This window comes from Schistocerca americana, chromosome 3, assembly GCF_021461395.2.
Source record: "Schistocerca americana isolate TAMUIC-IGC-003095 chromosome 3, iqSchAmer2.1, whole genome shotgun sequence".
NCBI classification, from domain to species: Eukaryota; Metazoa; Arthropoda; class Insecta; order Orthoptera; family Acrididae; genus Schistocerca; species Schistocerca americana.
The window spans coordinates 471341697-471368745 of NC_060121.1; the positions used below are offsets into that span (position 1 = coordinate 471341697).

At 42.2% G+C, this 27049-nt stretch overlaps 1 protein-coding gene across 1 annotated transcript in view; it reads right to left on the reverse strand.

Moving 5' to 3' along the window:
- The window catches only part of LOC124606798 (mitochondrial ornithine transporter 1-like), a 43551-nt gene extending 16858 nt beyond the window's left edge, over positions 1-26693 (reverse strand). The window contains exons 1-2 of the mRNA XM_047138866.1: positions 26594-26693; positions 26250-26494 (exon numbers count right to left, since the gene is read on the reverse strand). Coding sequence (XP_046994822.1) covers positions 26250-26494; positions 26594-26684 — 336 coding nt within the window. The 5' untranslated portion in view covers positions 26685-26693. The remainder of the gene's footprint in view (positions 1-26249; positions 26495-26593) is intronic.
- Positions 26694-27049: the final 356 nt, after the last annotated feature.

Below are 27049 nucleotides of genomic sequence, written 5' to 3' on the forward strand. Positions count from 1 at the left end.
CCATCGGCAATCGCGACAATGCGTCAGCGTTGGCGTGCTAGGCCGTGGGGCGATAGTGAATCTCATAGTGAAAACGAGACAAGTATAAGGCCCAACGTTGCAGGCGGTGAGCTGCCTTATCCGGAAGCGACGACGATGGGCTGAACAGAGAGACCAGCAGCTTGTGGTCAGTGATGAGGTGAAACTTAGAACCATACAAAAAAACTGAACTTTTTTAGAGCATAAATGATAGCGAGCGCCTCCTTTTCGATTTGAGAGTAACGCCGTTGCGCATCGTTGAGGGTCTTGAAAGCATAGGCGATGGGTCGTTCCGACCCATCCTCATACTGATGGGCGAGAACAGCCCCTAGGCCATACTGTGACGCGTCAGTCGCCAGAACCAAGTGCTGACCCGGACGGAATGCGGCAAGACAAGGCGCCGACTGCAAATGAGCCTTCAGGTGGACAAAAGTCTGCTCACACTCGTCGGACCAACAGAAAGGGACGTTTTTGCGTAACAGCTGATGCAGAGGATGAGCTACCGCCGCCGTGGATGGAATGAATTTGTGATAATAAGCAATCTTGCCTAGAAACGCCTGAAGTTCTTTGACCGTAGACGGCCGGGGTAGAGCGTTAATGGCCGCAACGTGCTGACGTAGAGGACGTATACCCTCACGGGACAAGTGGAAACCAAGATACACAATGGAGGGTTGGAAGAACTGTGACTTGTCCAGATTGCACCTCAACCCAGCCGAATGCAAAACCCGAAACAGTGAACGCAAATTGCGAAGGTGCTCCTCAGTAGAGGCCCCCGTGACAACAATGTCATCCAGATAGTTTATGCAGCTGGGAACGGAAGCCGTGAGCTGTTCCAAAAACCGCTGAAAAATGGCCGGCGTGCTAGCGACGCCAAATGGTAACCGCTGGTACTGATACAACCCACAAGGAGTGTTGATGACGAGAAATTCCTTGGAAGAAGCATCCAACGGCAACTGATGGTACGCCTCCGATAAGTCAAGTTTGGAAAAGAACTGGCCCCCAGCGAGCTTGGTAAATAACTCCTCAGGATGGGGAAGAGGATAAGTGTCAATGAGGCTCTGCGCGTTGACAGTGGCTTTAAAATCACCACACAGTCGCAGAATCCCGTTTGGTTTAGAAACCACCATGATTGGCGATGCCCATTCGCTGGAGGTAACAGGAAGGAGAATCCCTGAAGCTGTTAACCTGTCTATCTCAGCCTTGACAGGTGCACGCAACGCCACCGGAATCGGGCGTGTCCGGAAAAACTTAGGGCGAGCTGTAGGTTTAAGAGTAATGTGGGCTTCAAAATCCTTAGCATGACCCAGACCAGCAGAGAACACGGATGAAAATTCAGAACACAATCCATCCAGCTGTTGATACAGAATATCCTCAGATATGAGGTGCACATCATCATCAATGGAGAACCCGAACAAATGGAAAGCATCATAACCGAACAGGTTTTCAGTGCCTGCATGATCCACCACACAAAATGTGAAGGGCCTAACAACAGACTTGTAGGCAGTGGAAGCATCAAACTGGCCAATGATAGGAAGTTTCTGTTTATTATAAGTTCTCAGATTTCGCGTAACTGGAGACAAGGGAGGGGAGCCCAACTCCAAATACGTGCAAGAATTAATGAGAGTTACTGCAGAGCCAGTGTCCACTTGCATGCGAATGTCTTTATCCAGAACACGAACAGTGACAAACAACTTATTTGTTTGAGAAAGCACACAGTTAACATCCATGTCCGATGCCTCGTCGACAGGAACTTTAGGGGACTGACACACAGAAGCAATGCGGCCTTTTTTCCTACATGAATTACACGTGGCCCAACATTTTGGACACGCGGCCCTGTCATGCTGTACGAAACAATGTGGACAAGAAGGAAGTGCAAAACGAACCTGCTTCTGTGGTTGCTGTGTTTGCTGTGAGCGTAGCGGCCCAACGCGACGTTGTGTACGCAAGTGAACTGCCGCCACATCTTCGTTCTTCTCCTGTGAAACAGGCAAATTGTCCGTATCGAAAGTTGACTGTACAGCGCCTACATCACACCACGCTTCTATTTGCGTGCCAGCAGCGTGAGACACTTCAAAGGATTGAGCGATTCTTAGAACTTCCGACAACGACAGGTTTGGCAGTTGTAGGGCACATTGCCGAACTTCTTTATCAGGAGCAAGCCATAGAATAGCATCCCTAACCATTGAATCAGCATAAGGCTCATGATGAGTGTCCGTGAAAAACTGACATTTCCTACTCAGACCATGTAGTTCCGCCGCCCAAGCCCGGTAAGACTGATGGGGCTGCTTACGACACCGGTAGAACGCCATGCGGGCGGCAACGACGTGGGTGTTTTTTCGGTAATAGTTAGACAATAAATCACACATTTCTTGGAAGGACAGAGAGGCAGGTTCCCGCAGAGGGGCTAACTGAGATAGCAGCTGATAGATCCGTGGGGAAATCCAAAATAGAAATAACGACTTACACATAGGAGCGTCGACAACGCCGAAAGCCAAGAAGTGTTGCCACAAACACTTCTCATAATCCTCCCAGTCTTCAGCGGCCTCGTCGCAAGGAGGGAATGGAGGTGGAGAAGAGGAAGACAGACGATGAGTAAGCGACGTCCACAATGCCTGAATAGCAGCCGTCAGCTGTGTTTGTTGTTCAATGAGCGCTTGCATAAGCTGTTCCATGTCTGCCCCATCACGAACACACAAATCCACAACGCAGTGAAAATATCCCATCCTCGTCGCCAAAAAGTGTTACAACCTGTAATGACTAATAACTGTGTGGATATTCAAACACACTCACTTAGAAACAATAGCTCGTTACATGATAACAACTCAGTATCTCTTATTCGACTGCCGTGCCGTGACATGTGGCTGGCGACGTTCGTAGCTAGGTAGCGCTCCCGTGCTCAGCCGAGTTGCGGAGCACCTCTATCGCCGTTTGCGCGTACTGTCGTGGCAGCACTGTTAAATGTCGTGGCACTGTCACAGCACTCTCTCTCTCTCTCTCTCTCTCTCTCTCTCTCTCTCTCTCTCACACACACACACACACACACACACACACACACACACAGAACAGTAATGACGAACTTTCATCCCCTTAGCAAATTGCACATATTATCTTTCATCTTCTATTTCCTGTGTCATTTTGACTCTATCCCAACACAGACACGCAACATTAGAAGATAAATCACATTAGTGACTTTCAGATAATTCTCACACAGAGAATATGGCTGTCTCTTCTCACAAAGCTCCAGCAATTTGTGCAGACTCCCCTCATTTGAAAGCTATATGAAGCAAAAATTCCCCACAGATTTACGGAACTGCCAAGAAACTGGGAAAAGATTATAAAATCTCTACATGAAACCAAACCAACAGACTGTCTATGTTGACTTCAGATTGTAGGCCATTTTACTTGAATATGGGATTAATAACACCACACAGAAAAAGACACATCACAATTTGTTGCATGTGGATTCCTGTTGAGTTCACACTGAATACACAATAGGGAAGACTTATCTTTTAATTACAGGGAAGACTTATGTTCCAATTACATAAATAGCAAGCATCTCATATAATCAGATGGAATATCAAGGCACTACAGTTTTTAAAAAAGAGCAAAATATTTACTCCATTTATCTACACCAATTTTCAGATTGCCTGACAATGTCCTCAAACGATAAGAACTATTTAACAATATACATATATCTAAAAACACAGATGATGTGACTTACTGAACGAAAGTGCTGGCAGGTCGATAGACACACAAACAAATACAAACATACACATGAAATTCAAGCTTTCGCAACAAACTGTTGCCTCATCAGGAAAGAGGGAAGGAGAGGGAAACACGAAAGGATGTGGGTTTTAAGGGAGAGGGTAAGGAGTCATTCCAATCCCGGGAGCAGAAAGACTTACCTTAGGGGGAAAGAAGGGGTATACACTCGCACACACACACATATCCATCTGCACATACACAGACACAAGCAGACATTTGTAAAGGCAAAGAGTTTGGGCAGATATGTCAGTCGAGGCGGAAGTACAGAGGCAAAGATGTTGTTGAAAGACAGGTGAGGTATGAGCGGCGGCAAATTGAAATTAGCGGAGATTGAGGCCTGGCGGGTAACGAGAAGAGAGGATATACTGAAGGGCAAGTTCCCATCTCTGGAGTTCTGACAGGTTGGTGTTAGTGGGAAGTATCCAGATAACCCGGATGGTGTAACACTGTGCCAAGATGTGCTGGCCGTGCACCAAGGCATGTTTAGGCACAACACTGTCTGCCTGTGTCCATTCATGCAAATGGACAGTTTGTTGCTGGTCATTCCCACATAGAAAGCTTCACAGTGTAGGCAGGTCAGTTGGTAAATCACGTGGGTGCTTTCACACGTGGCTCTGCCTTTGATCGTGTACACCTTCCGGGTTACAGCACTGGAGTAGGTGGTGGTGGGAGGGTGCATGGGACAGGTTTTACACCGGGGGCGGTTACAAGGGTAGGAGCCAGAGGGTAGGGAAGGTGCTTTGGGGATTTCATAGGGATGAACTAAGAGGTTACGAAGGTTAGGTGGACAGCGGAAAGACACTCTTGGTGGAGTGGAGAGGATTTCATGAAGGATGGATCTCATTTCAGGACAGGATTTGAGGAAGTCGTATCTCTGCTGGAGAGCCACATTCAGAGTCTGATCCAGTCCCGGAAAGTATACTGTCACAAGTGGGGCACTTTTGTGGTTCTTCTGTGGGAGGTTCTGGGTTTGAGGGGATGAGGAAGTGGCTCTGGTTATTTGCTTCTGTACCAGGTCGGGAGGGTACTTGCGGGATGCGAAAGCTGTTTTCAGGTTGTTGGTGTAATGGTTCAGGGATTCCGGACTGGAGCAGATTCGTTTGCCACGAAGACCTAGGCTGTAGGGAAGGGACCGTCTGATGTGGAATGGGTGGCAGCTGTCATAATGGAGGTACTGTTGCTTGTTGGTGGATTTGATGTGGACGGACGTGTGAAGCTGGCCATTGGACAGGTGGAGGTCAACGTCAAAGAAAGTGGCATGGGATTTGGAGTACGACCAGATGAATCTGATGGAACCAAAGGAGTTGAGGTTGGAGAGGAAATTCTGGAGTTCTTCTTCACTGTGAGTCCAGATCATGAAGATGTCATCAACAAATCTGTACCAAACTTTCAGTTGGCAGGCCCGAGTACCCAAGAAGGCCTCCTCTAAGCGACCCATGAATAGGTTGGCATACGAGGGGGCCATCGTGGTGCGCATGGCTGTTCCCTTTAATTGTTGGTATGTCTGGCCTTCGAAAGTGAAGAAGTTGTGGGTCAGGATGAAGCTGGCTAAGGTAATGAGGAAAGAGGTTTTTGGTAGGGTGGCAGGTGATCGGTGTGAAAGGAAGTGTTCCATCACAGCGAGGCCCTGGGCGTGTGGAATATTTGTGTATAAGGAAGTGGCATCAATGGTTACAAGGATGGTTTCCGGGGGTAACAGACTAGGTAGGGATTCCAGGCGTTCGAGAAAGTGGTTGGTGTCTTTGATGAAGGATGGGAGACTGCATGTAATGGGTTGAAGGTGTTGATCTACGTAGGCAGAGATATGTTCAGTGGGGGCTTGGTAGCCAGCTACAATGGGACGGCCGGGATGATTGGGTTTGTGAATTTTAGGAAGAAGGTAGAAGGTGGGGGTGCGGGGTGTTGGTGGGGTCAGGAGGTGAGAGACTGCGTCAGCTTTCAGACAACACTACATACAAAGTTTGCCAAGGTAATCCCATTCCTGATGTCCAGGCGGAGCTTCAAGGAATCCTCAGAACCTTAGGCCCCCTACAAAACCTCTCACCTGACTCCATCAACCTACTGAGCTCACTAACACCCCGCACCCCCAACTTCTACCTTCTTCCTAAAATTCACAAACCCAATCATCCCGGCCGTCCCATTGTAGCTGGCTACCAAGCCCCCACTGAACATATCTCTGCCTACGTAGATCAACACCTTCAACCCATTACATGCAGTCTCCCATCCTTCATCAAAGACACCAACCACTTTCTCGAACGCCTGGAATCCCTACCTAGTCTGTTACCGCCGGAAACCATCCTTGTAACCATTGATGCCACTTCCTTATACACAAATATTCCACACGTCCAGGGCCTCGCTGCGATGGAGCACTTCCTTTCACGCCGATCACCTGCCACCCTGCCAAAAACCTTCTTCCTCATTACCTTAGCCAGCTTCATCCTGACCCACAACTTCTTCACTTTCGAAGGCCAGACATACCAACAATCAAAGGGAACAGCCATGGGTACCAGGATGGCCCCCTTGTACGCCAACCTATTCATGGGTCGCTTAGAGGAGGCCTTCTTGGTTACCCAGGCCTGCCAACCCAAAGTTTGGTACAGATTTATTGATGACATCTTCATGATCTGGACTCACAGTGAAGAAGAACTCCAGAATTTCCTCTCCAACCTCAACTCCTTTGGTTCCATCAGATTCACCTGGTCCTACTCCAAATCCCATGCCACTTTCTTTGACGTTGACCTCCACCTGTCCAATGGCCAGCTTCACACGTCCGTCCACATCAAACCCACCAACAAGCAACAGTACCTCCATTATGACAGCTGCCACCCATTCCACATCAAACGGTCCCTTCCCTACAGCCTAGGTCTTCGTGACAAACGAATCTGCTCCAGTCCGGAATCCCTGAACCATTACATCAACAACCTGAAAACAGCTTTCGCATCCCGCAAGTACCCTCCTGACCTGCTACAGAAGCAAATAACCAGAGCCACTTCCTCATCTCCTCAAACCCAGAACCTCCCACAGAAGAACTACAAAAGTGCCCCACTTGTGACAGGATACTTTCCGGGACTGGATCAGACTCTGAATGTGGCTCTCCAGCAGGGATACGACTTCCTCAAATCCTGCCCTGAAATGAGATCCATCCTTCATGAAATCCTCCCCACTCCACCAAGAGTGTCTTTCCGCCGTCCACCTAACCTTCGTAACCTCTTAGTTCATCCCTATGAAATCCCCAAAGCACCTTCCCTACCCTCTGGCTCCTACCCTTGTAACCGCCCCCGGTGTAAAACCTGTCCCATGCACCCTCCCACCACCACCTACTCCAGTCCTGTAACCCGGAAGGTGTACACGATCAAAGGCAGAGCCATGTGTGAAAGCACCCACGTGATTTACCAACTGACCTGCCTACACTGTGAAGCTTTCTATGTGGGAATGACCAGCAACAAACTGTCCATTTGCATGAATGGACACAGGCAGACAGTGTTTGTTGGTAATGAGGATCAACCTGTGGCTAAACATTCCTTGGTGCACGGTCAGCACATCTTGGCACAGTGTTACACCGTCCGGGTTATCTGGATACTTCCCACTAACACCAACCTATCTGAACTCCGGAGATGGGAACTTGCTCTTCAATATATCCTCTCTTCCCGTTATCCACCAGGCCTCAATCTCCGCTAATTTCAAGTTGCCGCCACTCATACCTCACCTGTCATTCAACAACATCTTTGCCTCTGCACTTCTGCCTCGACTGACATCTCTGCCCAAACTCTTTTTCTTCAAATATGTCTGCTTGTGTCTGTATATGTGTGGATGGATATGTGTGTGTGTGCGCGAGTGTATATCGGTCCTTTTTTCCCCCTAAGGTAAGTCTTTCCACTCCTGGGATTGGAATGACTCCTTACCCTCTCCCTTAAAACCCACATCCTTTCGTCTTTCCCTCTCCTTCCCTCTTTCCTGATGAGGCAACAGTTTGTTGCGAAAGCTTGAATTTTGTGTGTATGTTTGTGTTTGTTTGTGTGTGTGTCTGTCGACCTGCCAGCACTTTCATTTGGTAAGTCACATCATCTTTGTTTTTAGATATATTTTTCCTATGTGGAATGTTTCCCTCTATTATAATAACAATATACATATGTACATAAGACCATCCACAGTTTAATTACCTTTTTTAAATATTAAACTGTTATTCGCAAGAGCAACTGAATACTGTGACTTCTGCTGGAGCACCAATATACAAACTGTTAATGAACTTTTTTATTAATAATCATGTGACACGCAAATTAAAATTTTCTATTAACTGAGTAAGATTGTGTTCAGTAGATACAGCTGTCATGGAACTGTAAAGTAGTATTCCAAAGGTAAATGTGTGACTGGGCCTCATAGAACAGAGTATTTACGGTCCATTATTTTTTGCTGAAGCAACAATTATATAATGTACCTACGCATCCTTGAGCAACTCTTACAATCCCACTATTTTCTGACAACATTCTGGATTCAATGGTGTTTCAACAGAATGGGACACACCACAATGTTTGCACACTGTGTGTAATTACCTCAGCAAGACGTTCCCAGGATGCAGGATTGGACAAGGCACACCACAGTTCTCGGCAGCACCTTTACCTTATCTAACAACTTTCGACCTCTTCACAAGGTGTCATTTCAACAGTCAGGAATGCTACGTGAAGTTTAGGGTGTGCAGCTCTGTATGAACGCATTTTGGAAGTGGTGCGTACAACTACATGTTCAGGTGTGCACCAAGGACAGAGGGCAACTTGCTTGGCTATGGTGGGCAGTCATGGAGAATGGAATGATTTCATTGAATTAAAGTGTCTTCTTCCATTTTATATTCCTCTTCTTTCACACTATAAACACTTCATTTAAATTAAAGTACTCCTTCTTAAAAATGATTAACAACTTCTCAAGCAACATGTATTGATTAGCTTTCCACCTGCCTGGCATAGACTCAAGGAGATTACTTTCAAGTTTCCACGGGACAGTTTCCCACTCCTCAAGACCACAAATTTCAAGCTCTGCTACATTCAGGGAGATGTTCTCCTAGCTGTAATGTATCACTCAAGCAAGTTCCAAGCATTCTGCAGTTATAATTCCAGTAACAGCTTTGTCTTGTCATTTATTGTCCGTCAACTGAGTTTTGTGATAAAAAAAAAAAAAAGTCATTCATAAAAAGGAAATGATTTGCACTGGAATCAACACGACACAGGAAAAAGTATGTGTATCCTTGCCAGTGCTTTCGGGCACCCATTCAGGTGGGGTGAAGTTTTGTGTGTCTACTAGTTCTCATTCTTGCCCACTCAGTCACCCATCACAATGATAATGAAAAGTTCCAATGAAAAATACCGAGTTGCTTTCATATCATTCTCATTTTTCAACTGCAAACTTATTAGTTATCATACTCATAAGTACATTTAAATCATGAGAAAACAGCAGATCATTTTTGTGGAATCCCTAACTATAAAGTCCCTTATCCAAATTTCTGCAAGGATCACTGTTCCACACTATTAATGTGTCATACATTACCTCATGTAGAGTGCAACTGTGGACAGTTTAGACTGATATGCTGTGTCATGGCCTGTGAAGATCAATTCAGTCAAGTATCATGCTGCACATATTAGTGGTCTGTGAGCAAGAAATAATGGTCATCTCTTGTTGCTTTTCTTGATCGTCAAACACAGTAAAAACAATAATGTAGGAAAGACAGGTTGCCTGTTACCACAAAGAAGACACATCGATTTGCAGAGAGGCAGAAATGAAAGACACTTACAAAAAGTTTTCGGCCACAGCCTTAATCAGTAAGAAACAGACACACACCATTCACACACACAAAGAAGCACACCTCACGCACAAACAACTGCCAACTCCAGCCCGATATGGCGGAGTTGGTGGTCATGTGTGCATGAGGTATGTTTGCATGTGTGTGTGAACAGTATGTGTCTCTCTTTTACTGATTAAGGCTGCCACCAAAAGATTTATGTAAATGTCTTTTAACTGTGCCGGTCTGCAACTTGACTTTCTTCATTATGGTAAGTAGCAATGTGTCTTTTCCTAAATTTTTGATATTCCTACATGGAGTTTCAACTGTTTGAAACATTGTAAAAATGCATCTTGAGACACCCTAATGGCTTTGTCATCTGGAAATGTTAAAGTCCACCTTCTATCCTACCAATGTCTCCTCATGTCATTGTTATCCCCCCCCCCCAATGAACCATGGACCTTGCCGTTGGTGGGGAGGCTTGCGTGCCTCAGTGATACAGATAGCCGTACGGTAGGTACAACCACAATCAAGGGGTATCTGTTGAGACGCCAAACAAACGTGTGGTTCTTGAAGAGGGGAAGCAGCCTTTTCAGTAGTTGCTGGAGCAACAGTCTGGACGATTGACTGATCTGGCCTTGTAACACTAAACAAAACGGCCTTTCTGTGCTGGTACTGCAAACGACTGAAAGCCAGGGGAAACTACAGCCGTAATTTTCCCAGAAGGCATGCAGCTTTACTGTATGCTTAAATGATGATGACGTCCTCTTGGGTAAAATATTCTGGAGGTAAAATAGTTCCCCATTCGGATCTCCGGGCACGGACTACCCAGGAGGACATCTTTATCAGAAGAAAGAAAACTGGCGTTCTACAGATCGGAGCGTGGAATGTCAGATCCCTTAATCCGGCAGGTAGATTAGAAAATTTAAAAAGGGTAATGGATAGTTTAAAGTTAGATATAGTGGGAATTAGTGAAGTTCGGTGGCAGGAGGAACAAGACTTCTGGTCAGGTGAATACAGGGTTATAAATACAAAATCAAATAGGGGTAATGCAGTAGTAGGTATAATAATGAATAAAAAAATAGGACTGCAGGTAAGCTACTACAAACAACATAGTGAACGCATTATTGTGGCCAAGATAGACATGAAGCCCACGCCTATCATAGTACTACAAGTTTATATGCCAACTAGCTCCGCAGATGATGAAGAGATTGATGAAATGTATGATGAGATAAAAGAAATTATTCAGATAGTGAAGAGAAATGAAGATTTAATAGTCATGGGTGACTGGAATTCGATAGTAGGAAAAGGAAGAGAAGGAAACGTAGTATGTGAATATGGAATGGGGGTAAGAAATGAAAGAGGAAGCCGCCTGGTATAATTTTGCATAGAGCATAACTTAATCATAGCTAACACTTGATTCAAGAATCATAAAAGATGGTTGTATATATGGAAGAGGCCTGGAGATACTCGAAAGTTTCAGACATATTATATAATGGTAAGACAGAGATTTAGGAACCAGGTTTTAAATTGTAAGACATTTCCATGGGCAGATGTGGACTCCAACCACAATCTATTGGTTATGAACTGTAGATTAAAACTGAAGAAACTACAAAAAGGTGGGAATTTAAGGAGATGGGAACTGGATAAACTGACAGAACCAGATGTTTTAGAGAGTTTCAGGGAGAGCATTAGGGAACAATTGACAGGAATGGGGGAAAGAAATACAGTAAAAGAAGACTGGGTAGCTTTGAGGGATGAAATAGTGAAGGCAGCAGAGGATCAAGTAGGTAAAAAGACAAGGGCTAGTAGAAATCCTTGGGTAACAAAAGATATATTGAATTTAATTGATGAAAGGAGAAAATATAAAACTGCAGTAAATGAAGCAGGTAAAAAGGAGTACAAACATCTCAAAAATGAGATCGACAGGAAGTGCAAAATGGCTAAGCAAGGATGGCTAGAGGACAAATGTAAGGATGTAGAGGCATATCTCAACTAGGGGTAAGATAGATACTGCCTACAGGAAAATTAAAGAGACTTTTGGAGAAAAGAGAACGACTTGTATGAATATCAAGACCTCAGATGGAAACTCAGTTCTAAGCAAAGAAGAGAAAGCAGAAAGGTGGAAGGAGTATATAGAGGGTCTGTACAAGGGTGATGTACTTGAGGACAATATTATGGAAATGGAAGAGGATGTAGACAAAGATGAAATGGAATTTGACAGAGCACTGAAAGACTTAAGCCGAAACAAGGCCCCGGGAGTAGACAACATTTCATTAGAACTACTGATAGCCTTGGGAGAGCCAGCCCTGACAAAACTCTACCATCTGGTGAGCAAGATGTATGAGACAGGCGGAATACCCTCAGACTTCAAGAAGAATATAATAATTCCAATGTCAAAGAAAGCAGATGTTGACAGATGCGAAAATTACTGAAGTATCAGTTTAATAAGCCACGGCTGCAAAATACTAACACGAATTCTTTAGAGACGAATGGAAAAACTGGTAGAAGCCAACCCCGGGGAAGATCAGTTTAGATTCCGTAGAAATGGTGGAACACGTGAGGCAATACTGACCCTACGACTTATCTTAGAAAATAAATTAAGGAAAGGTAAACCTACATTTCTAGCATTTGTAGACTTAGAGAAAGCTTTTGACATTGTTGACTGGAATCTCTCTTTCAAATTCTGAAACTGGCAGGGGTAAAATACAGGGAGCGAAGGCTATTTACAATTTGTACAGAAACCAGATGACAGTTATAAGAGTCGAGGGGCATGAAAGGGAAGCAGTGGTTGGGAAGGAAGTGAGACAGGGTTATAGCCTATCCCTGATGTTATTCAATCTGTATATTGAGCAAGCAGTAAAGGAAACAAAAGAAAAATTTGGAGTAGGAATTAAAATCCATGGAGAAGAAATAAAAACTTTGAGGTTCACCGATGAGATTGTAATTCTGTCAGAGACAGCAAAGGGCAAAGAAAGCGTTTCTGAAGAAGAGAAATTTGTTAACATCGAGTATAGATTTAAGCATCAGGAAGTCATTTCTGAAAGTATTTGTATGGAGTGTGGCCATGTATGGGAGTGAAACATGGACGATAAATAGTTTGGACAAGAAGAGAATAGAAGCTTTCGAAATGTGGTGCTACACAAGAATGCTGATGATTAGATGGGTAGATCACATAACTAATGAGGAGGTATTGAACAGAATTGGAGAGAAGAGAAATTTGTGGCACAACTTGATTAGAAGAAGGGATCGCTTGGTAGGACATACTCTGAGGCATCAAGGGATCAGCAATTTAGTATTGGAGGACAGTGTGGAGCGTAAAAATCGTAGAGGGAGACCAAGAGATGAATATACTAAGCAGATTCAGAAGGATGTAGGTTGCAGTAGGTACTGGGAGATGAAGAGTCTTGCACAGGATAGAGTAGCTTCGAGAGCTGCATCAAACCAGTCTCTGGACTGAAGACCACAACAACATCATTGTTATATTCACACTGTCAAGAGGCTTCATCACATCTCCACACATGAAAGTGGATGCTAGCACTATACAAAAATGATTAATGGCACCCCAACACTTGAGGAATGACTCATATATCTGTCTTGTATCATGGTGAAGTGCCTTGAACAGCAAAATTGATTTTCTCCTTTTTGTGATATTACTTAGAGGTAGCACTCCAAAATATCTCATTCTATTTATTGTTCATGCAACAAATATCATGTCAGATAAATGATCATTCAGTTCAAAAATAAAATTAAAATACAATCTTACTCACAACAGTGGGTCACATAGATTAAACACCTACACATGATGATAAGCAACACTGTAAAATAGGAAAAGTAATATTGAAAAATTCGTAAGATCATATTCAGATCTATATCTTTACTCTGCAAACCAAACTGCTGTGAAGTGCATGGCAGATTGCACTTCCCAATGCACTAGTTACTCCTGCTTCTTCCCATTATATTCACATATGGACTGCAGGAAGAATGATGGTTTAGTCCAGTTTTGTACAGTCCCACACTCTTGAGTAACATTTTAGGTTGGGACACATGAGTGACCGGTAAACAACCTCCTTCAAAAACTATTTTGCAGAACATGTAAATCCTTCTACTAGTTTTAATTTCTCTTTCTACTTTGGTAATAATTGTAGCTGCAACTGCCTCATGGTCGCTTGTACCAGTTCCTATGTGGACATTCTCAATGAGGTCAGTTCTATCTGTTGGCCTTAATTCTAACATATTTCCACTGTGAGTCAGATTCCAAACAAACTGTTCTAGGAGTAGTACTCAAATAATACATTTAGTAATGTTTTACAGGATATCTTGTCAGGTCTATCACTTACAAACTGTAATTTTTCCGACTGATCATTGGATGATTAAAGCCTCTTCCAATGACAACAATGTAACTGGGAAACATACGTACTGGTGAAGTTAAGTTTTCTCTAAAGTTCTTGTTAAATCTGAATGTGCACTTGGTGTTTGATAGAAGGCTCCTATTGTAATTTTATGTACACCTTTGATAGTGAGTCTTGCCCAGGCAACCACAACGCAGTTTCAGTTTAAATCTCATTCGGTTTGAGTTTCTTGTCTACTGTGATAAACATACCACCTCCATTTACCATTAGCTTATCCTTCCTATATCTGCTTAAATCTTCTCCAAATAATTCACTGCTGTCAATTTTGGATTTTAATCAACTTTCTATACCTAATATAATGCGAATTCCACAGTTTTTCAGGAGCACTTGAAACTCTGGTACATTGTTGTGAATCCTTTAGCACTTAATCACTAGGATATTAATACTCCCACCTGTGGGGGGCCACTTCTTTGGGTCTTATGACACTTCAGAGTTTGCTAGTAAAGAAGTGCTTATCAGGACTGGATGGACAATCGCCTAATCTAAAAAAAAAATCTTGTGTGCACCCCATATGTAGTCAGCTACATGGATAGCAGACTCTTATGTGTAGTGCACACCCAACCCCATTTAGAGTGCCCTATTGCCCAAGTCCATAAAATCGCAGCCTAGCTTGTCACTGAATCTTCAAAGTCTCGGTTCAATCTTTCCACTTGGCTCATAACCATAGGGCCATGATCAGCTCTGGAGAAAATGCTGCAAAGTGTGAGCTTTGTTAAAACTCTGTGCTACTGGTAGAATGATACAAGTATGACCTTGGAGGCCAGATGACGGGCATCATTTGTTCTAACAGAAGCCACTACCTGCACTTGGTTGCATCCTGTTCCCTCAATGGCTGCCAGAATAGCCTCTTCAGCATATTGAACAAGGCCCCCAGAAATGCACTGTGAGTGCACTTGTTGTTCCTTTCCTTTCCTTGCTGCTATTTCCGTAAGTGGTACCATGATTTGGTGTACTTTTAAACTGCTAACAATTAATACATGCTTATCCTTTTGCATTTGCCTTGAAATTACTGAAACAGTTCAATGAACAAACATACAAGCAAATTTCAGTCACTCCAAGCTCAGTTACAGAAATTAAGAATGAAATTAACTCCCTCAAATCCAAAAACTCTCACAGAATTGGTAATACACCAAGAACTAAAATCCTGTTCCTCACATACAAAAATAAAAAAAAATTAAAAATATGAAGTGTTTTCAGTCAAATATTAAACACATCACTGTCACAGGGGATTTACAGACATACTGAATCACGCTATTGTTAAATCCCTTAACAATAAAGTTAGCACGACGGATATTATAACCCTGCACCAGTCTCATTATTTACCTCCTCCAAAATACTGTAAAAAATGATGTACACAAGAACTGTAACCCATCTCTTTCAAAATAAGGTACTCAAGTGAGTTTCATTTTGGATTTGAAAAGGGGTCTCTCCACATTACATTATTTTCAATTCAAAGTCAGATAACACAAAATTTGAATGGCAGAATATTGCCAATTGATACACTCCTGGAAATGGAAAAAAGAACACATTGACACCGGTGTGTCAGACCCACCATACTTGCTCCGGACACTGCGAGAGGGCTGTACAAGCAATGATCACACGCACGGCACAGCGGACACACCAGGAACCGCGGTGTTGGCCGTCGAATGGCGCTAGCTGCGCAGCATTTGTGCACTGCCGCCGTCAGTGTCAGCCAGTTTGCCGTGGCATACGGAGCTCCATCGCAGTCTTTAACACTGGTAGCATGCCGCGACAGCGTGGACGTGGAACGTATGTGCAGTTGACGGACTTTGAGCGAGGGCGTATAGTGGGCATGCGGGAGGTCGGGTGGACGTACCGCCGAATTGCTCAACACGTGGGGCGTGAGGTCTCCACAGTACATCGATGTTGTCGCCAGTGGTCGGCGGAAGGTGCACGTGCCCGTCGAGCTGGGACCGGACCGCAGCGACGCACGGATGCACGCCAAGACCGTAGGATCCTACGCAGTGCCGTAGGGGACCGCACCGCCACTTCCCAGCAAATTAGGGACACTGTTGCTCCTGGGGTATTGGCGAGGACCATTCGCAACCGTCTCCATGAAGCTGGGCTACGGTCCCGCACACCGTTAGGCCGTCTTCCGCTCACGCCCCAACATCGTGCAGCCCGCCTCCAGTGGTGTCGCGACAGGCGTGAATGGAGGGACGAATGGAGACGTGTCGTCTTCAGCGATGAGAGTCGCTTCTGCCTTGGTGCCAATGATGGTCGTATGCGTGTTTGGCGCCGTGCAGGTGAGCGCCACAATCAGGACTGCATACGACCGAGGCACACAGGGCCAACACCCGGCATCATGGTGTGGGGAGCGATCTCCTACACTGGCCGTACACCACTGGTGATCGTCGGGGGGACACTGAATAGTGCACGGTACATCCAAACCGTCATCGAACCCATCGTTCTACCATTCCTAGACCGGCAAGGGAACTTGCTGTTCCAACAGGACAATGCACGTCCGCATGTATCCCGTGCCACCCAACGTGCTCTAGAAGGTGTAAGTCAACTACCCTGGCCAGCAAGATCTCCAGATCTGTCCCCCATTGAGCATGTTTGGGACTGGATGAAGCGTCGTCTCACGCGGTCTGCACGTCCAGCACGAACGCTGGTCCAACTGAGGTGCCAGGTGGAAATGGCATGGCAAGCCGTTCCACAGGACTACATCCAGCATCTCTACGATCGTCTCCATGGGAGAATAGCAGCCTGAATTGCTGCGAAAGGTGGATATACACTGTACTAGTGCCGACATTGTGCATGCTCTGTTGCCTGTGTCTATGTGCCTGTGGTTCTGTCAGTGTGATCATGTGATGTATCTGACCCCAGGAATGTGTCAATAAAGTTTCCCCTTCCTGGGACAATGAATTCACGGTGTTCTTATTTCAATTTCCAGGAGTGTATTTTCTGTAACTTGTCAACAGCATCTGAATGTGCACTTCACAGGATTCTCCAACAAAAGTTCAAATATTATGCTATCAGAGATCTTGCTGGTTACTGGTTTTTATCCTGAAACTTCCTGACAGGTTAAAACTGTGTGCTCGACCAAGATGCGAACTTGGGACCTTTGCCTTTCACAGGCAAGTTCTCTACTGACTGAGCTAGTCAAGCACAACTCACAAACCATCCTCACAGCTTTACTTCGGCAAGTACCTCGTCTTCTACCTTTGAAACTTCACACAAATTCTCCTGTGAATCTTGCAAGACTAGCACTCCTGGAAGAAATGATATTGCAGAGACATGGTTTAGCCACATTCTGGGGGACGTTTCCAGAACGAAACTTTCACTCTGCAGTGGAGTGTGTACTGCTGTGAAACTTCCAGGCAGATTAAAACTGTGCGCTGTACCAAACCTCAAACTCGGAACCTTTGCCATTTGTGGGCTAGTGCTGATGGAAGTAAAGCTGTAAGGACAGGTCATGAGTTGTACTTGGGCAGCTCAGTCGGTAGACCATTTGCATGTGAAAGGCAAAGGTCCCCAAGTCCAGGACTTGGTCAGCAAACAGTTTTAATCTACCAAGAAGTTTCAAATCAAGGCACACTCCACTGCAGAGTGAAAGTTTCATTCCAATTTTCATCCTATCTCACGAAAAGGATACAGTGGGTAACATTAATGAACTTCAAGATGCTGATGTAAATATTTATCTTTGCTGATGACACAAGTATTATAATTAAGCACAACTGAATAACTTGAATACACAAAAACATAAATAATATTTTCTTGAAAATTAATAACTGGTTCTCTGAAAATGTACATAAAAGACAATACTCACAATTCTATACTTCATGTGGCCTGAGCACTCCATTAGAAATAAAGCAAGAGGGTAAGTCAATAAATGTAACAAAATGTTCAAAATTCTTCTACGAGTTTATATTGAACACAGCTGGAAGTCGAAAGTTATAGATGTTCTTAAATGTCTAAGCCCTGCTACTTTTGTGTTACTGATAATATCAAATTTTGGAGAAGTAAATGTCAAAAATTTTATTTACTTTTCATTCAGTAATGTCTTATGAGATCATATTCTGGGGTAACTCGTCATCAAGCAAAAAAGCATTGTTGCACAGAAGCATATGATAAGGAAAATGTATGGTGTCCACTCTAGAGCCTCTTGTAGACAGCTCTAAATAGTTGGGCACACTGACGACAGCTTCACAGTATATTTACTCCCTTACGAAGTTCGTTGTCAATTATTAATCATAGTTCCAAAACAGTTGTAACATTCATAAATGTAATAATAGAAGGAAAAATGGTTTGTACTATGTCACTCAGCCTTAGTGTGCCACAGAAAGGAGGGAAGTAGTCATCCATAAAAATCTTCGGCATCTACCCAGTAATGCAAAGAAATTTTTTAATATAGTTAAGTACAAACCACTTACGTATGTACACATGTAAAAAGAAACAACTTAAAAAATTATGTAAATGGTCAGCATGTTGCCATATTTTCCAATAAGCAGATGTACTATAATTGTAAAACTGACATGTTCCATATCACAGCAAGAGCTCATGATTATTATCCGCGGAACATGTAAATGAGTAACTAATGAATAAACTAGCAAGACTGTTTCATCAATTCAAATGTATTACACAATTATTACTTCCGTGCTCAGGAAATATTGTTGCTATTACATGTTGTGAAGGAGAAAAATACATACAAAATGAGATGAAATTGACCAGCTATACAAACAAGAGGTCAGCTTCACTTTACAGCCAAAAATTCTGCTGTCTGAATTGCTTTTTCATTTTCTTCAAGTAAACTGTTTATAATAAATGATCCATGAAACTTCCTGCAGAAGGGCAGTTGTCTCTCCTGCACTTTCCCCATATTCAAATAGAGCCTCTTCAGTTACGTCTCCCACAGTCTTAGGTTCCCCAGCAAACTTTGTCATTCCAGATGTCAGTTTGTTCAGTGTCTTCTTTGTCATATATGGCATGTCATGACCAACAGCAAATCTCTCTCCAAAATCTTGAGATTAACGTCCAGGTGGTCCAATTAACCAGAGCACTATCTGAAAGGACCAAGGAAATGGTGGAGTATGCTCCCCTTTCCTTGGGAAGAGTTTTCGGTAAGTGACCCTAACAGTCATGTTTCTTAGTCATATAATGGTGTTATTTTCTCGCTTCTTCTCTACTGTTTCACTGTTTTTGTGTGCCACCTGGGAGTGGAGTAGGGGAGAAGGGGGACTTTTCTCATATGGGAATACACTATACTGAATAACCACACGTATTTTGTTACAGTGCAGATCAATCTGTGTCATGAGTATTTGCACTCTAGGTCAGATTAGATGTACTTTTTGTTCCACAGGTCCATAGTCAGGAGATCTTTGAGTATGTGGAACATATCAGAAAACAAGAATAAGCAATACATATTTTTAAAGAAAAAAAGATGTACTAATGTGCTTCCTCAGATTCCAAGTGAATGGTCCTCAAGGATGTGGAATATGTCAAAAAATTTAAAGATAAGTTCATTTGAAAGGTAATAAACAGCTGTCACAAAACATGCATACACTGTGATGTTCATAATCATTCTTAGGCTATTGTACCCACTCACCATCAAAGAGAAAAATCTCCAACACCTACTTTCATTGCTCACATTACTGCACTGCAGATGTGCAGTGCAGATGTACAGAAATCGGACTATATGTTATAATCATGCAATTTGATATTATTAATAATATACACACATCAGTCAGTTCTACTACGAAATTTGTCAATGGAGTACAAGGACGTGGTCATCAATAAATCCTTTGGCTCCTCTTAAACTGAATGCTACTGTTAGTTAAACTTTTTATGTCTGCTGTCAAGTTAATGAAAATGTGTTTTCCCAAATAATGTACAATTTCTGAACTAAAGTCAGCAATACTTCGTCTGAGTTTAATTTTTTCTTATTTTTCCATGAAGGTCATTCGTCAGCCATATTTGAGAGGAAGTAACAAGTTTCTCAGCTCTACCTGGAACATATACAAAGAATTTTAACTGTGGACTTTTCTGTGGTGTGCTAACTGAACAAACTCATCATTTTTTAATTGTGTTTGGTTTTCTTCCTTCCTTCCTCATTAATAATCTTACTGGTTTGGGGCTGGCCACCATAACGTCCTCCCTTGCACAACTGATTCATCCCAGAGAAGCTCTTATACCCAACAACATCTATTATTTCTTTAATTTATTCAAGTCTCTGCCTACGGACACTGTCCTCTACAGCTTCCTCTAATACTATGGAAGTTATTTCCTAATTTATTAACAAGTGTTTAGTCACGCTGTTCAATATTTTAGTCAATGTTTTCCGTATATTCCTTTCTTCACCTATTCTGCAGAAAATATCCTCATTTCTTATTTTAAGAGTCCACCTAATTTTCAAGATTATTCTGTAGCACATATGAAACATGTCATTCTCCTCTTTTCCAGTTTTCACAAAGTCCATGATACATTCTCATACAGTACTGTGCTCCAAACATACATTCTCAGAAATTTCTTCCTCAAATTAAAGCCTATGTTACATACCAGTAGATGTCTTTCAGGGAGGAATGCCTTCTTTTCCTGTGCTAATCTGCTTCTTATATCCTCCTTGCTTTGCAAGTGATGCATTACTCTGCTTTAGAGGCAGCAGAATTCCACCACTTTCTCTGCTATGTAGTACCCAACTTCGATGTTAAACTGGTCACTAACCTCATTTCTGCTATTCCTCACTTTTTTCGACTTTCTTTCTTTTACACTCAATCCACATTCTGTGCTCATTGAATCAACATATCCTATAACTGTTTCTCATGTTCAATGAGGTTAGCAGTACCACTAGAAAATCTTATTGTAGATATCCTTTCACCCCGAATTTTAATTCAACTCCTGAACCTGTCCTGTGTTTCCATCACTACTTTTACAATACACAGAATGAACAGCAGGGGAAAAAGACTGCATCCCTGATTTACATCCGTTTTAAATTTTAGTGCTTCTCTCTTGGCCTTCCATTCTTACAGTTCCCATTCATACACAATGTGATCAAAAGTAACCGGACACCCCAAAAACATAAGTTTTTCATATTACGTGCAATGTGCTGCCATCTACTGCCAGGTACTCCACATCAATGACCTCAGAAGTCATTAGACATCGTAAGAGAGCAGAATGGGGCACTCTGCAAAACTCACGGACTTCAAATGTGGTCAGGTGATTGGGTGTCACTTGTGTCATGTGTCTGTACACAAGATTTCCACATTCCTAAACATCCCTAGGTCCACTGTTTCCAATGTGATAGTAAGGTGGAAACATGAAGGGACACGTACAGCACAAATTGTACAGACTGACCTCGTCTGTTAACTGACAGAGACTCCGCCAACAGTTGAAGAGGGTCATAATGTATAATAGGCAGACACCTATCCAGACTATCACACAGGAATTCCAAACTGCTTCAGGATCCACTACAAGTACTATGACAGTTAAGCAGAAGGTGAGAAAACTTGGATTTCGTGGTCGAGCGGCTGCTCATAAGCCACACATCACTCCAGTAAATACCAAATGACGTCTTGCTTGGTGTAAGGCGCGTAAACATTGGACAGTTGAACAGTGGAGTGACAAATCACAGTACACAATGTGGCGATTTGATGGCAGGGTGTGGGTATGGAGAATGCCCGGTGAACGTCATCTGCCAGCAAGTGCAATGCCACAGGCGGTGGTGTTATGGTATGGTCATATTTTTCATGTAGAGGACTTTCACCCCTTGTTATTTTGCATGGCGCTATCACAGCATAGGCCTCCACTGATGTTTTAAGTACCTTCTTGCTTCCCACTGTTGAAGAGCAATTCAGGTATGACGATTGCATCTTTCAACACGATCAAGCACCTGTTCGTAACGCACGGCTTGTGGCGGAATGGTTACATGACAATAACATCCCTGTAATGGACTGGCCTGCACAGAGTCCTGACCTGAATCCTATAGAACACTTTTGGGATGTTTTGGAATGCCAACTTCATGCCAGGCCTCACTGGCCAACATCGATACCTCTCCTCAGTGCAGCACTCCATGAAGAATGGGCTGCCATTCCTTAAGAAATCTTCCAGCACCTTATTGAACGTATGCCTGCGAGAATGGAAGCTGCCGTCAAGGCTAAGGGTGGGCCAACACCATATTGAATTCCAGCATTACCAATGGAGGGTGCCACGAACTTGTAAGTCATTTTCAGCCATTTTTCTAGTCATTTCAAACATATTGTACAATTTCACATTGTCAAATGCTTTTTTAGGTCTGTAAATCCTATGAGTTAAAGTGCAATTCATTGGCATTTGTCGTAAACTATTGGGCGATAACATACAGTAGCCAGTGATAATCACTGAATCTAACAATTTCTTTGGCAGATGATATCAACTGATAACATTTGTTTTCAATATGGAGACCACCAGAATAATTTTCACTGCTTTGTTATTATGAATTTTATGGCTGCTTACTGTTTTTCATAATTCTTTGGTGATTGAAAAAACTACTTATGCTACTAGACTGACATCTAGCAAAGTCTGAGGCCTACATTAGTTTGGAATGCAATAGTCTTGTGGTGTTGGTGAAGCAAATGAATATGAATGGAAGAAAATTGAATGTGCTAACAGACTGACCTGTAGCATATGCCGAGGCCTAGGTTAGGTTGTAATGTGATAATTTGCTTGAGAGTTGATGAAGCTAATAAATCTCAAAACAAAAGTACAACTGCCATAACAGAAAGACATGTAGCATAGCCAAAGATATACATTTGTCACTGCAATAATCTATTTTCATTTTTATTTCTCACTCTGCCAAAAATTCCAACAATATGGTTAAATTCGCAAATGCAAGCTAACTTTATTTACGAACCACTGGAAATTACAAATAAGAATCTCATTTGCTACCTCCATCTGATTTGTGATTTGTTGTGTCTACTTCCTGTGACTGACTGTAACTGTTACCAACAGCAGTAGCTCCCAGAAAAGCAACATCATAAGTGCACTTTCACCAATCCTATGAATTGTGTTGATCCTCAAATACAAGATGCCTTTACTTACCTTTCCTACAGCCAATCTGGACATTATTTAACAGATCTTAAATTTTATTTTCCCTTCATTTGCATATCATTCTTTTATCACCTTTGATGCATCACCTGTGAAACTGAGTGTGCAATAATTATTGTGTATATTTCCTTAGTATTCTAGCAATGAACAGCAACATGGTACCTGCTTTCTGACAACTACTTTTCTTTTTATGATCCAATTTAGGTCAGGCAGTACGGATACTTCTTGATAATTCACACCTGTTACTGTTTCCAGTGATATGTCAGCAATAGTGCAGTTCAATAACATGTTTCTTCTACCACTTACGCACAATATGACACATTAATTTATATTCAGTGTGATTGAATTGTATCTTTTTCCTTTTACTTATGCACAAAATGTGTATTTCATTATGTTGTGCATCTGCTACCAGCCCTTCACCAAGAAGCCACACTTACCAGGTGTTCCTGCATGTCGCTAGTATTTTCTGCACGTGGATTTTTTTTTTTTTTTAAATGTACAACAGCATTCTCTGTGAACAGCCTCAAAGATCTTCTGATGTTATACATCAGATCATATAAACATATTTTGAATACTAATTACCCCATAATACTCCCTTAGGATACTTCCTAAACTACTAGCCCTACTATATTTGATACTGGCACATTAAGAATGAAATGTTGAGTTCTATCCACCAACAAATCCTAAATGCAGTCGAAAAGCTGGACCGGTATTCCATAAGATTGTATTCTGTTTACAACCCAATAGTGCAGATCTGCAAAAATATCTTCCAGAAGTCAAGGAATGGGGATCAACATGGTCATTGCATTCTACAGGAAGAGTTATGTATTCAACCCCTTGCGTATTATGTAGCTGACATTTGGCATACCCTACATAACACACATCAAAATACTCATTAAATGTTTTTTAATGTGTAATACAGCCTTTCCGGATTTAGCTCATTGTTTTAGTCATTTATAATGCAAGTTACATTACATATGGAGTGAACACAGTCTTCAAGCTACACTTCCAAATCAGTCTGTTACAACCAAGTTTATTTCATAATCACATTAATTGCCTTCACCAACCCAAAATGAAATTTTGCCTTTCAATGTAATTACCTCGAGCAATACTACAGATCAGTCTGTCACCACAAACAATATTTCTACTGCCACCAGTTCTCAAAATTTAAGTGAAAGTAAATATATGACAAAAATATTGATAATAATTATAAGAAACAGCATAATAACAAAAAAAGAACATTGAACTTGAGTAAGCAAGGACACAAAGTAACTTCAAATTATTTGCAAGTTGTGAAACAAACAGAACAGCGTAATGGTGAAGAATTATTATTCTGCCTGAGTTTTATAAATTTTGATAAAGCTTTCAAATGTTTCAATAAAACCAGTCCTAGCACCCATTTCTTGGTAGGGAGGATGCAGCATGTTATCTTGGTTGGAGTGACATCAATACGCATAACAGTAACTTCTGGAATATCCCAGGCAAGTGTCGTGGGACCCACACTGTTCACGTCATATATTATTAACCTGGCTGACAATATTAATAGAAATCTGAGACTTTTTTTGCAGATGACACAATCACCTATAATGAAGTACTGTCCAAAAAAAATGTACAAGTATTCAGTCTGGTCTTGACAAGATTTCAAATAGATGCAAAATCTGTCAACTTGCATACAAATGTTCAAAGATGTAAAATCATGCACTTCAAAATATGAGGAACAAAAAGTATTTATGATGACCGTAACAATCAGCCACAAATGGAATTAAATCAGTTCATACAAATACCTGTTTAACAATTTGTAGGAAAATGAAGTGGAATTATCAGACCGGCTGTTATAGGTAAACCCAGGTGGTAAATTTCAATTCATTGGTAGAATACTGGGAAAATGCATTCCATCTGCAATGGAGATTACTTGCTGTGCAGCCCACCCTAGAATGCTGCTCAATTGTGTGGGATCCACACCAATTATTACTGTCAGGTGTACTGAGTGTATACAAAGGCAGCTCATATGCATCATCTTTTGCTCAACTGAAGAGCAGCACGGAAACACAGAAAAACCTGAACTGTCAAAAACACTGGGAAACAGACCTCAACTATTATGAAAAAACCAACTTAGAAATGCACGCTTTCATGGCCAGCATTTGATTTCTGTTTTATGGGCTATCTGTCATGATCCAAGGAATATTTCTCTACATAATGCTTCATCTGCCAGCCAGTGCTGGAGACATCATTAGAGGCTACAATGACTCAGAAAGCAATTTCAAACTAAAAAAACTTAGCAAGCTGGAATGGTTACCCATACAAAAAGTGCGGCTTGCCGATCTTTTATGTTTAAAACTGATTTCTGAGTCTTTATGGCCTTTGATTGTGTCTCCAATACTGGGAGACAATATGGCAAATATGCCCTAGACCATGGCCTAATGGGCACAAAACAAAAATCATCAAGGATCCTACTAAGTTTTAAGAAGCACCATTAAGAGAGAAATAGAAACTTACTACAACTACCATCACCGAGCCATTACCATTTTGATTTTAACACTGTACTGTTTACCTCCAGTGCAGATGAAATTCACACCAAGTGAAAATTTAATTGAGCAAATTTTAAAGTAAGCCCAAAAATCTACTATAATAAGACAAGCTTACAGGGCGACCAAAATGAAAATTTTAAATTTGTGTTAGTGTACATGTTTTGACTTATGGCAAATTAAACTTGGGTTTCTTTATTACGAAAGCTATTCAACACGAGAAAATGCAGATGACACACTTAAGAGGACGATGCAATTATGACATACAAAAATGAAATGGGGTTGGCCACAAGAAGTTCCCAGAGGGACAGGTAGTAGATTAACGAAGTGTGTTGTCTCTTAGACTGCAAGGAGAGCCAGAGGCAGGGATCTACTCAAGGGTGGATATATAAAATTATAAAATGTGAAGCAGCATGTGTGTGTATGTGTTGAAGACTGTAATGTATGTGAAAGACTTGAGAAGTCCTTCATCCTGCAGCTTCATGGCTGATGATGTGATTGGAAAGCTTTTTTCCTATTCCATTGTGGCGTGAAGACAACACAAGGAATTTCCACATAAAGCATATCTACTTCAAGTTAAAAGAACAGGAAACTGGAAACATTGGTCTACTGCTCTGAACATTTCATTCATTCAATTTGATCTTTTAACGCCGCTTTTTCTTCTGTGAATGATAATAGGGAAACGAGCTTTTGTGTGAGGACTAAAACTTATTGACTGACCTGTATGCCCGTCAGCTTCATAATCAGTTTTTGGCACGAACCATAAGCAACAAAGAGAACTGATTTCTCAGCAACATTTGCAATTACTGCGGGCACTGCACCGGCATACAAGCCACGACGTAAACCTTCTTTCATCCATGTCTGTCGCAAACAGTCCATCATACCCCGGTACAGATTTGGAAATGTCTGCATTTTGACTTTTACAGTATCCAGCGGCTGACCCGCATAAACCATACTGATTCCACCTATTGGTAAACAATGTTTTTTCCGCTATTAGAACCACAATTCACCAAGTAAAAGTATGAAACAGGTTGTAAGGAGATTCTTCTTTTTTTTTTAATTACCCAGTGAACCAGCTATAAAATCCACAGCGGCGTGCATGACGTTACCCCTGCTCTTAGCACGAATTATTCTATCCGCCGGCAGCGACTCCATCCTTCCTACTACGCGCCACTTGACTACAGATTGTTTCAATTAGCGATTTATTGAGGCTTGCGTAATGCCTTCCCCCTCCTATCAACCCATAATAACAAGTGCCTGACAGTAAGAATGCAGTATAAGGAATTATAGGCATAATTTTTCTTCCATTTTTGACAGTGGGGCTCCATTTATACTTCATGTTCATCATGTCTCAAAATTCGCATTCAATGCGATGAACACATGCAGTCAACGATAAGTGGTACGTGTATGCAACAGAAGCAACAGGTGACCAGAGATTACAGATACATGCCTTGAAGGGAGAATAAAGTCTCTGGGGACACTGTAGTGCAGACGATTCGAACGAGAGTGGATGGATCCAG